The sequence below is a fragment of the Rhipicephalus microplus genome, chromosome X (assembly GCF_043290135.1).
Source record: "Rhipicephalus microplus isolate Deutch F79 chromosome X, USDA_Rmic, whole genome shotgun sequence".
Classification (NCBI taxonomy): Eukaryota; Metazoa; Arthropoda; class Arachnida; order Ixodida; family Ixodidae; genus Rhipicephalus; species Rhipicephalus microplus.
This window is the reverse complement of record NC_134710.1, coordinates 424896179-424909294: the sequence shown is the minus strand read 5'-3', so window position 1 is coordinate 424909294 and position 13116 is coordinate 424896179. Positions and strand designations below refer to the sequence as shown.

Genomic DNA, 13116 nt, shown 5'->3' with positions numbered 1-13116 from the left:
TGATTAGTAGAGATATCTTGAAGGGACACTGAAACACTTAAAAAAAAACGAGATCATGGTGTCATGATATGTACTTTCATGTGTCAAACTCTAAAATAAAATCGGAGTGTTGATTAAACCAATGCAACTAACTTTATTCTGCCAAATACAAGCAACAGACGCGGCCGTCATCGCGGGTCTTACCCCTGTTGTGATTGGTCGAAGCCTCATGACGTCACTGTTAGGAAGGTCAGGACAGCTGACTGCGCTTGTTGGCAGTCAATGCCGTATTTATCTGTGGAAATTGGGTAGCTGCTGTAAGTATGGCGAACTGTGAAAGTCCCACCGAGTTTGCTGTACAGCTGTACATGTTCTAGCCAGTCGCCACTTAGAAGCGATGACTGATGTGGCACAGAAAAACGAGTCCCAACCAGCAACTTTCACCCACGCCAAAAACATAGACTGGTACATATAAGATGCATTTCATGGCTTAATTTCACTGTAGTAAATTGTTACCAGTGGATATCAAATTCGATAGAAAACAGCAGCATTGGCACTCGCTTTTAGCCGCATATTGGCATGGTCCGTGCTAGGCGTGGGCAGCGTGCAGAAACTTCAGCTGTCGATGTATTTCACAGCTCACAGTGTAGCGTTGCTAATGCAGTGTTGTATTTCACAGCAGGCAAGGCGTACGCGATAAGCCAGTATGCTACTGCAAGAAAAAAAAAAGCTAGACGAGTGCCGCTATTACCGCATAGGTGATATATTCTCTGAACTGAGCTGAAAATTGCGCAAGAATAGTTTGGCTCATATATTGCAGTTCTGGTTTTATAATACCGTGGCGTTTTCTAAATTCTGCTTAGCACTACAGTGATGATGTGTTAAAATGCAAACAGTATATTAGCTGCCCTAGAAGCATGCAACTGTCGTGTAGAATAGCTCATTTCGATAATGCATATTGATATCTTGTACACGTGTTCTCGCCATAAGTGCTCATGCATGCACTGCGTGCAAATAGGGAAAAAGGAGGAGTGCTGCTGCTGACTTAAAATTCGGCAGATACGCGATCGCCACAGCACGCTTCACCTCGTAGGTTGGGAGTGTTTCTTTTAACTGCAGCAGCGCATTTTACAGCCATCTTCTCATCCTGAGAAAAAATCTTGTGAAAAGCGACCTCATCGTGACTGTAAGTGCTGCGACAGCCATATGTCACACAGTAACTCTCTTCGTGAGTCCACTTCAACCTTGCACAAACGCAACTAGTGAATGTCGGATGGCAATAATCTCTAATTAGAAGAAGAGAACAGTGCGATGGCAAGAAGTCTCTTTGAACGGGCAGAACTGATGCTTTACCAGGCAGCAGATTGCAGCAAAAACAAGGCACAACCGCAAAGTAAACAAGCTGAGCTGAGTGCAATGTTGCCCACAGGGTGGCCACTCGACCCTGACCTTGATGTCACCTCGCCATGTTTCCATCTCTCCCGTGCTCCGCCCCTGCACGTGCGCCTGCTGGAAAGGGGGGTTTCCTTCGGTAGAAGTTTGCTCGCTTATAGAGCCATTGTTTAATCTAACCTCGCGAAAAAAAACTTCGTAGGCGTGTTGTAAGAGGTCGCGAATAGCGAATTCGAAACCTCTGCAGGGTTCCTTTAAGTGGTCATTGCTGAATATCTATTTCACACTTTTAACTAGGTGATATTTTTGCAAGTCCGTTAGACAATATGTTGTTAACAGCATTGAAATTTCGCTTTCCTGTGAAATTTCAATGCTCTCTCATTTCAATTTTTCTCGTTTTGTTCTTCAATTCAACAAGAAAAATTGCGTTTTTTCACTGGAATCTCTGTAAAAAAAAGTGCTTGTGGTGTAAGTAAAAATAAAGAACGTTTTGGGGTTGTGTTTGTATAATTTAAAAACAAGCATTTGTAATGAATAGTATAGTAGTCAGATTCCATGAAAGAGCCAGGGCTCTTCAAGAGATTTGCAAGGTAGACAGCAGGTGACAATGCATGTGGGAAACTCGGCTGCATTGCAGGATTTTTTCTGCTTTTACCTGTGTGCACCTCTCTTGCACGATGGATTACAAATGCAGCTCTACTTTCACTTGTCTTAGGCTTTCACAAAACGTTGAGTGTGTTGGCATGTCTGTAGTGCTACAGAATCTTTGCCCTGCTGGTGAGTTTCATGATCATAACTTAAATAATATCCTTCTAACTTGAAAACATAAAGTAAAATCCAATGGTCGCAGGTTCTGTGCTTGCCAGCTGCAAGTTGTCTTTTTGCCCACATTGTTTTCTTCATGTCATGATCACACTTACTACAGAAGAGTACAATTAACATTCCTTATACCTTCTTTGGCTTCGTTATCTGCTGGTTTTCATCGCTTCAAACCAAACAAAAATTATGGGAAGGGAACGTTCTAATTGGGTTAGTGCAGGGGGTTTCCTGGTCATTAGTCATCAGTTGGAATGTCCTGTCGCTGCAGTGCAAGAATATTTAGGAGGTAAAACTCCCGTCTAAGCAAATGGCCAAATTGCGAAAAATAATCTGCAACAATGAAAGCACATGCAGTGGTAAAGCTATTAAAAAGCGGGGGCTTAAGTAAATGCAATGCCTGGATTTCATTCCAGCACATTGCACTGCCACACAGGAGCAACATATGCAACCAGTTTTCTTGGCAGCTAAAGTGGCAGCGATTTACTTGTTGGCTGCCAGTTGCTTCCAGCATGGTGGTTGCTTCACGGGAGTGGGACATAATCTGGCCACCAATTATTGTGGAGTTGCAGTGGCTGCATGTTTCTTTCTGCAGCCACATTTAGAGTCTGAACTCCACTAAAATGCATTGTCACCTATGAGCACATTGCATAGATTCATCTTATTTTTTAATTGTTTTATTGTTCAATGCTCATAGGGGCTGGCAGTGTCATTTCCCACGTGTTAACAGGGTGTTTACCAATCTGGAAAAGTCAGGAAATTTGGACCCTTCTGGAAAAATCTTGGAAAAGCCAGCAAATTTCTCAAAAACGTGGCCAGGTCGTGGAAACTGACAGAAGTTTTGTGCGGCCGTCACAAAAATAAGCATTACCATTGATCAAAGCTCAAAAAGTTGCTCTTCTTACTGCAATTAGAGGGAGCTGCTAGAAAAAGTGTGAAAAAAATAAAACAGTGCATAACTGCTGCTTCCTAGTGCAAACGCGTAAGGATACACCGACCCATGGAACGTTTTTACTGATGCTTTAGCACCCAATATGTGAGAGAGCCTTGCTCACAATAAAAGGCATAAGAAAGGCACAGCGTATTTAAGTACCCCTAAATACGTGACGTAAGCAGCGAGAGTACATTGTCTGAAGCGTCCCATCACTCCTGTTCAGCTTATGTTCAGTTGTCTGTGTCTAGATTCCAGGTATAGGCATGATGCAAGCTTATTTTAAGTGTGGAGCATTTTATAGTCATGTCTACTCGCAAATCCAGCATTGGCGGTGGGGTCTACACCCTACTGCACATGCTTGCGTCTCGTGCCGCATACTCGTGCCTTGTGTCTACTGTCGCTCCCCCGCCCCCTCTCGCCTTGCAAGGCGGACGCGGGCAGCGTCTGCTTGTAAAAACCGGCTGCTTGCACTGCAAAACCGTTCACTGGCCACCCCGCATGTGTAGGCACTGGATCGGGGGTTTGTAATTCAGTCAAGGGCATTTTTACTTGGCTATCGCTTTACGCTTTTCTTAGCTCGAGTAAATGTGGTGGAAGTAACAGTACCTTCAACCAGCATTGGGGCACAGCCCAACATCAGTTTCCCACCACTTGTTGAAGACAACACTTCCCCTTCATTCAATAAATTCTAATAATGAAGATGAAATAACAAATAATCATTCCCAAACCTTATCAAATTATGCAACATTCACACAATACCGCCGCCACTCTGTTATGCATTCGCTCGAGTTTTTGCTGTGGGAAGATGCAGGTTTTTTGTTTGTCCAGAACACACACCTTTGACCAGTCTACACTGAAATCTCGGTATAACGAACTTCAGGGGACTGCAGAAATTTGTTCGTTATTTTGAAAGGTTGTTATAGTGAAAGTTTGAAAATTAACCGTAAATACTCATTTTTCACCGAGCAAAACGACTTACATTTACAACGGTGTGTCCTTGAACTCGTTTTTCACAAGAAAAAAACAAATCCACAAGTAAACACCAAAAAATACACGTTTACTTGCACGTTAAATGCAGAAGTTAAATACAGACGTTAAATGCAGAAAATGCATGTTAAATGCAGAAGTCCATGATTTTTTTTTTTTTTTTTTTTGACGCGAGCAGCACAAATTTTGCATCGCGAAGGTCTCCAGCTCATCCGCATTCCTGGGGTGCGATTCGGTTCTTTGGTCATAACAGCCTGCTTTTTGCCTTCCAGTTGCCGAAGAATATTCATTGTCTCGATTAGCGAAAACTGCTTCCGCTTCTTCGTCGCAAGCAGAGATGAACTCATTTGTGGTATCACCACAGCGCGAACGCTGACTTGTTTGCAGATGCGATAAGTAATCACCGAAAAGAGATGAACACGACTGAGAAAACAAGGCCTACAAAGAAAAACCCTAAGCGTCACGGCTGTCATCGCCTCTTTCAAAGAAAATAAACTGCTAAAAAAGAAAATTCCTGGCGTTTCGTTTTTTGCTTTCTCGCTGTCTCAGGTTTCCCGCGTTCATGCTACCTGCTCCACAACTCCCACTCTGCCTCGCTGACCTTGCCCTCCCGTGGTGCCCTCGCCTCTGCGCTCGCTTGTAAACCTGCAGCGTCGGCGTTTCAAAAAAAAAAAAAAGAAAGAAAGAAAGAAAGAAAAGAAAGTCACCTTTTTGTTGTTTCTTTTTCCTCCACACCGTCGAGCGTCTTCCGAGAAGCAAGGCGTCCGTTCGCTTTGTCGTCTGCTTGCGTACCGCTCCGGTGGTCGCAACGGATTTCAGAACATGAGTTTGTAGTAATGAGGCATTGTTAATATAATGCGGAACTAAATTAATGCTCGTTATCCTGAAAAGTTCGGTATTCTGAAGTACGTAGTAGTGAAGTAATTTTACATGGAAACTATTAGCAGTTGGCACGGGATTTTTTAAAAGTTTGTTAATCTCAAAGGTTCATTAGTGTGGAGTTCGTTCTACCGAGATTTCACTGTATTTGGTGGTTTGTAGATTCTGCGTGTTCAGAGAGGGCAGTCGTGGCGTCATGTTTGTGTTGTTTAGCTCTTAAAATCACCAGTTTCACTAGTGTACTGGTTGTCACAATTGTGGCAGCCCATGGCATAAACAAGACCAAGGGAATCCCTGCTCCGCAACTGGTCCTTCACATTAGCAAAAGCATTCTTTAGCTTCCGCGTTGGTACATGTACTATTTTGATGTGTGTTGCTTCTGTATGTTACACAGCATATCTGACTTTCGAACCACAACATTACTCATGTCTGTAAATTTATGCATGTTTGTCTAGGCCGCAATTTTGGCTCGGCTTGAAGGCCGCCTGGTTTGTCTAGGCTAGAACTGACATCAGCTGAAGCTTGCCAGGCTACTAATGCCTTTATTATTATTATTATTATTATTATTATTATTATTATTATTATTATTATTAATATTAGTGGGGAGGCAACAGCAAACGTCCTCAGCTACACACGTATTACTGGTGGCTCGTGTTTCAAGGGTAGCACTTGTGTAACTTTGGCTAAATTTCTTATTTCAGTTTTGTGAGATTGTATAAATAAATCTGCAATTATTTTTAGTGTGATGTGATATCCACAGAAGAGTACGTAAATCATGGTAACGAGCCGACATCCGTGATTCATCTGTGGAATAAAGGTAGCTGTTGCACCTTGACAGATTCCTTCTTGCCACCACATATTCAAACTTCGGCACTTTGAACGCCCATCCCCAGCTTTCATTGCAGCCGTTCGAGGACTTTCGTTGCACTTCAAGCTTCAGAGCCCAGAGACATAAAATGCAAACTTGCATGTGCTCGTCGGAAAAAGAAAGAAAATTTTGCAGTACACCTCTGTTCTTGTAACATTATCGTTACTTGTTGTCAAGGCAAGGTACACAGAATACGCGAGTTCTGGTTATTCATTTTTTTTTTTTGCAGAAAGTATATTTTAGAGGTGCGCAAATTAGGTGGGGATGCAAATCAATAGTAAGTGCAGCAATTCAGGTCGAATCAGATCTAATGCACTCCACATCCTAAATAGTGCAGTCAGTAAGTACAGCAGTTCAGGTCGATCGAATTCAATTCAATCCACATCCTAAATGGCGTGGGCAATGGCCATTATACTAAACTAGATTATACTTCAGTGCCAGAACCGGCCACGCTCCCATGTCCTCATTTTGCTCGGATGCCGTGACATGGCACCACTTATACGTTTCTTAGCAGCTTTGACTGTAATGTCAGACTATTGCAGGCTCCTTCAAACTTTTATCTGTGGTTACTTTCAACTGGTGTGTTTGCTTCGTGGTTCTTCGGAACATCAAACAGCTAAATTGCTCACTGCCTGGCTCAAGGGTTTTATTTTGGCTCAATACATATTTTATATACATATTTTTTCACATTTACTGCACATGCTCAGAATATTTTGAGTGTGTCTGGTAAATATGTCTTCTGATTTTATGTTGAGTGCCTTATTTGCTTTTACCACTCGAAGGTTTCTTTCCAGTGCACAGAGTTTTCGAAGCAGACATGGCGGTCATGGAATTTGCTTTTAATCATCATGGAAAACCTGGAAAAGTCAGGGAATTCAGAAATATTAAATTGGCAGGCACCTTGAGTAATCCAGAGTGTTTTCAATGAAACGAAGCAAATCTCATATTTTTTCGATATGGTTTTGCAGTTACTTTGAGTGGAAGAAGCCCTCGTCTGGCGAAAAGAAGGAGCCATACTTCGTCTATTTCAAGCAGCCAGCAGGCATCTCTATGGTCACGCGGGACTGGGACTGTGATGGAAAGGAGAATCTCCTCCAGGGTGGCTGTTGGCGAGGTCCCAAGCTGCTGACAATGGCGGGCATATTCGACAAAAATGTACGTGAAAGCTGCGCAATGCAGTCGGGCATTGCCCTGCTTTTAGCTTCTTCACTATTAGACGCTTTTCTCCGATGCGCCTAATTCCTGTTGTGCCGCCAGGTTGCCGTGTGCTTCGGCAGATAACTTTTTTCTTAAAGGAGCACTGACGTCAAATTTCAAGATCAAGATGGGCCCATCATTTGATCGCTTGGTATGCATAGGTCTTCTTGGCCAAATTGAATGGCATCCATCGCATGGAAGTTATTTTAATTCGATGTCAAACAGCACAGAGAACCTAGGGAGAAAAAATTGAAAATAGACTGCCCTGCGACATCGACACTAGTGCTACATGTTCGGTGTGATACATTCCACAAATACCATACCGAGTGGCGATACGCTACTAACAATGACGTTGACGATCTGAGTGTGCTTGGAGTCACCTTCCCGCCATGCTCTCGCTAATGGCTCTCCTTGCTGTGTTGAAGCGTGCGTGCGATTCACAGTGTCGCATCGAATGATTTGACTATGCTCCACAGCGTGAGTAGGATCATTCAGAGTGACAATACGTGCCAGAATGTCAGCGAACCGCTGCGCAGTGAGAACCTGCACGTCAATGGGGCTGCTCTGCACAGGCGTCAAATGCGCTTCACTTTGTGCCGAGCCGCTACAGAGTAAATCCTGTGTTGGCGAACAAGTTGAGTTTAATTGGCAGTATGAGGCTCCTTCTCGAGGCCGGGGCTAAAGGAAGAGGCGAAGAACGAGTTAGCGCTACTTAACCTAGCCAGCGGAAAACGCATGGAGGGGCTTTAGTCTACATCATCAGAGACACAGCTGGACTGACTGCACGTGCGCTCCTAGCAGACGAAATGCCAGTGTGCATGACGTCACCATTTTTTGTGGAAGCAGCATCAGCTGTGCAGCAGTCTCGACGTGGTATTGAGGTAGCGCTGACAGCACTACAATTTGGCCGGCTTTCAACCCATTTTGAACCATGTTCGATAGCGGATATATTAATATTACAGATAATTATTTGTCACTCAGGTGCATTTTAGGTTGCGAATCACCACTAGAAGGTCGATAGCAACTCGCTGATGCAACAATCTTGGCATGAGTAAATTTAATGTCAGTGCTCCTTTAAAGCATATCGTAATCTGCTGTCGACTACCACTCATTTCTGAAGGAAATAGCAAAAAGAAAATAGCACACTGACAACCGAAGCAAAGTGACGTTGCTAGTAAACTGTAGGCCTTGCATAGCCTTTCCCAATGGCACCACTGCTGATGATTACAATGGCAGTGGAAGCTTTTGATAAAGTGTCTAGAATGGGGAGGTGTGAAAAGCGCCCCCGGAAACCGGTCCCCGAAAGCCGGTCCCCGAAGTGCATCGATGCCGCAAGGGGCGCTATATGCAGGGACACTTGGCGTTGAGCAGACGTCGTATAGCGCAGCCTTGCTTGTGCTCAAGGAACATGGCTTGCACTATTTTTTGCATGGAGCACTTTCAAGCGCTAATCGCTTTTTCTCAGCGTGTGCAATATTAAAGAATTGACTTCATGTCCTTCTTTGAAAAATAGCCTTCGCATGCATTACATTCAAACCTCTTTAATACGTACCCGATTAATTGCTGTTTATACATAGTCGCGAGGAATCTCCCGCTCCACCTCCATTGAACCCCATGTATTCGCTGACCACTTAATGCTGTAGTCACTTGTGTTGTTTCATACCGTTAGTGCGTACTATTTTCGTTCTCGTTATCCATGCACAGGTCGAAAATCGGCAAAATTTTGTGCGCACAGATGTTCAATACACTAGCTGTGACAATCAGGCTATAACAGGCAGCAATAGTGACATCAAAACATGGCCACGTTGACGTATTTTCTGTGCGCACAGCTGTTGCCGATCGCATTGTGCAAAAGCATGGCCTTCTAGATCGGTTTTTGTAACCCAGGAACACTCGATTGCTGCTCCCTGTAGTGGTGCAAATTCACTGTCGCTCTCCAATGCAAGCCAAGTAGGTATTCCAAACGGCTCAACAGCGCTGAGCCAAGCTGAGCACGTTTCTTTATTCGGTCTATAGTCCTCATCTTTCTGCAGTGTTGATCGTGATGGCGGTGGGGTGGTATTGCGTTACCTACTTTCTTGTGCGGCGTGTTGTGTTTTTTTTTTATTTCTTGTTGTGTTGTGTGCCAGGGGTGCGATTGAATTCACACACTAAAACTTATTATGCCAAAGCATCAGATCTCGAGTGTAAAAGAAAAACTTGAAATCATTCGCACCATTGAAAATGGGGCCAAGAAATCTGCGGTAACCCACGAAAAGAACTTGCTGCTGATGACTGTGTGTGGAATTTTAAACGCTCGCGAAAAGTTGACAGGCCGCACACGAAGCAATTCGTAGAGGTGTCGCATCAGAGACTCTGCTTATCCCGAAGTGGAAAAGGCCCTGCTTCTTTGGCTGAAAAGAGCACGGAGCGTGAACCTGTCAATTATTGCACCCCTTTTGACTGGAAAAGCACAAACTTTTGCAGATCAGCTGAACTGCCCCTGTTTTGCCTGTAGCAACGGCTGGTTGTCACGGTCCCGCTACGGCATTGTGGCGAAAGCTGTTTGTGGTGAGGCTGCTGCAGCAGGCAAAGAAGGTGCTGTTGAATGGCAGGACACCATTTTGCAGGAAGCCTTGACAGCCTACGATGCCGCCGATATTTTTAATTTTGATGAGTCGGCACTTTTCTATTGCCTGCTTCCAAACAGGACATTGTTATTTAAGAACGAGAAGTGCACCACAGGGAAACACGCCACAAATTATATCGCTCACGTTTAGCGTAAATATGACCGGTAGTGAGAAGCTGTCATTGATGGTCATTGGCAAGTATCGAAACCTGCGGTGCTTCAAGGGCGCTCGGGTGCCATCCGGCGTTGTTTAGAAGCACAACAAAAAAGCCTGGATGACAGCCCAGCTGTACGAGGAGTACGTGTGCCAGCTGGACCTTCGTTTCGCTGACAAGAAAAGGAGCATACTGATAGTACTTGACAATGCGTCGGCACATGTCGGTGTGGGTAACCTGTCGGCTATTAACGCTTTTGTTACCACGCGAAAATGGCTATTTTTCATATGTCTCGGGAAAATAGCTCGTGCCAGTTTGAAAAGTATGTCAGCACGCATTGTAGCATACGAAATGTTTCACAATGAAACGCTCTTTAAAAAAAATATGAGGTCTCGAGTAACAAAAATATTTTGGTATGAATAAAAATGTTCCGTTCATTATGTGGACTGCAAAGAAGAAATATTGAACGGCACAGCATACTCGTACAGCTGCGGCGAGTCCTCAACGATCGACGGAACCTGGTTGAGACCTACGACAAGCACGAATTTTTGTGCCACCCCTGCTTTACAAAAAGTGCCGTGAAGAATCTGCTCGCTGTGCTGTTTCAGCAGGAAAATATCCATCCATACTCGTGGGTTCATTATGCCCGGTCTCATGCAGCTGCTAATCGCATCACACTTTTATGGAGTTGGCACATTTCAACTTCGTTTTCTCTGCAAGGCACACGGCGTCCGTCTTGGTACTCGTTCACAAAATCTGTCAGGACGTAGCCACTTCGTCGGTGAAGTTATCTTCTCTGCATAGTTCCACAATAAATGCAACTTCGTAAAAAAAGCTGTAAAACGGTTGAAACTATCAAATAAATATAGCGTAATTTCAAAAAAAGTGAAAGAAAACAGCAAACACTCAAGCAAGCAAGACAACACCGCCGAACACAGCAAAGACATAGAAGTCGTTGAAATAACAAAAGGAACCTGCGTCGACGGGATTTGCAAAAAAGTGGCGAGACAAAAAATGTGTATTTTACCAAAAGCTAAACAAACATCGCTACTGTTTATGTTTGGTTGCTTCTGTGCATACTGTTGTTGGTTTCTTGCAGTCAAGCTAATTTATTGCTGCTCGAAGTAATGATTTTGCAGCAAAAATTCACCTACCCTTGCACCCAGGGGCTATACTCGACGAGTTAAGGGCGGATTTCATAAGGTGCCCTTATGATAGGATAAGGGAGGTTTCTGAGACGCACCTTGTACTTTTCTTTTACTTTTCTTGTACTTTCATAAGTAGCCTTACCGCCATAAGTCAAGGTCAGTTTATGAATACGGCGGTAACACTTTCGTGACTGCGAGAAATTTGGCTGTTTTTAGGTAGTCGGGGGAAACGATATTTTTATATGGCACCTAAAGTTTCTGTTGTGAATGTTTATGGTATCAAATTGTACAGCAAAGAGTTATCTTGGTACACAGGGCTGCTGTACACATTGGGAATGAAAAGACTATTGTCTCGGTTCTTTGGGGGTACTATCTCTACGAACAAGTGCGATATCACATTAGCCCTAATCTCGTGCTGCGTTACGGTTAGGTTACGTTTGACTGGCATAGTGACGGCCGGTTTGTCCCGAGGAGCGCTATCCTGAAATGAACTGTAGCCAGATAACTTAGCTTTAACGTTAGTTTCCTGCATAATGAACTGTAACCAGATAACTTAGCTTTAATGTTAGTTTCCTGTAGAAGTATCATGTGTGGTTGTTTCTTGATAATCAGGTACTGTTGTAGATGTCCCCGCTTTCTAGCATATCCTCCACATTGTATGCAGCAATGTTAATTAAAGGGCCAGTAAACCACAAGGTCCTAAAATTGTTGTAAAGAGAAATATGTGCACTTCTACTTTGTGAACACGCGGCCGCAAGAATTTCGCGAATGCGTGCTATATTAAGAAAGTTACAGGAGCTAAAACATAACTTTCAGCTGGTTTCAAATTTTCGTGCGGCCTCGTCACTTTCTTTTTCAGAGGGAAAGGAAGGCGTAGCCCATCGTCGTGACTCCGTCCACTTCGGCAATGTGACAAGACATCAGCAATTGATGTCATCGGCGAACTCGATCAGTCACAACGCACTTCCGCTTGCTGCTTTGTTTACTGTTTACCCAGTGCCGATGTTTCTGCGCAGCCCAGCCGCTCGATTTGCAGCAGACAGCGATTCGCAGCAGAAACTGCGTTCCAAAACCCGTACATGAAAGGAAGTTGGCCCAATTTTTGGGAGCAGACTGTCACGCTATCTCAAAGCAGCAACACAAAACACAAATAATGCGTTTAATAGTGTGTGGGCTGATCAACAGGTGGCGCGACAGTCGGCTCAATCCCCAAAACTGGGCCAGTGACGTGTCCCAATTTTGATACATGGAGCATATGGGGAGTTTTGCAACTCGTAGGAATGAATAGCTATGTGGTAGCTGTGGATGGGAACAGGAACTGTCGTTGACTTCACTACTGTTTGTTGAGACTTTTTAGCTCAATCGACAAGCTGCATGCTGTGTCATGTCGCCGAGTTGTCTTCACTGCGCGTGGAAGGAGCATTAGTCAGCCATAGGAAAGGAGCGCGGGAATTGTTCTTCGAAATGAAGGCTCTGCACAGCGCGCGGCTCTGTAATATTCAGAAAGAGTGATCACTGGGGTCTACGCTAAAAATCACCGAGCTTGTTTCGGGGGTGTAAAAAAAAAAGTCGGAGCCTGTTGACTGGCCCTTTAAACGATTGAGAAGCAGTTGCATGACATGCATTATTTGCTGCCCAAAAGCCCATACTGGAACCTCGCGCTGACGTACTATGCAGTGAAGGTGAGGCTAACGAAAGCTTCATCTTACCTTGGGGCTGTCCAGAAGTAAAAAAACTTTTAAATAATAGAGTCCAGTAAAGCCCCCGCCTAGGCATCAGTCACGAGCCCTTGGGGTCGGGCGGCTGCCTTGGCTCGCTGGACGGCCCACAGTTTATTTCTATTTAGGAGCTGAGCATAGCCACCTCTCTGCACGCCTTGCTGTCTCTTCGTGGTTTTTGTCTGTTCTATCATCTAAGCGCGAGCATTCTCATAGTATGTGGGCAAGTGTTGTCATGTCATCGGAAACCTTGCACTTTTTTGTGAAATACAGATCATGGTAACAGAGACGAAAGAGAATTGGATTGGGATACGTATACATTTGCACTTGTGGCCATGTAACTGCCTGTCTTTTATTCAACCTGCGGTGTGGCGGAGGCTACTTTCGCCTTCCTAGCCTTAGTGTTGGGTTATTTCGGGGTAACTAGTCATGCAG

At 44.2% G+C, this 13116-nt stretch overlaps 1 protein-coding gene across 10 annotated transcripts in view; it reads left to right on the top strand.

The window, feature by feature from the left end:
- The window catches only part of LOC119160933 (abasic site processing protein HMCES), a 156388-nt gene that overhangs the window by 65101 nt on the left and 78171 nt on the right, over positions 1–13116 (top strand). For all 10 annotated transcript variants that reach the window (XM_075880398.1, XM_075880400.1, XM_075880404.1 and 7 more), the window contains one exon: positions 6824–7010. In XM_075880398.1, coding sequence (XP_075736513.1) covers positions 6824–7010 — 187 coding nt within the window. The remainder of the gene's footprint in view (positions 1–6823; positions 7011–13116) is intronic.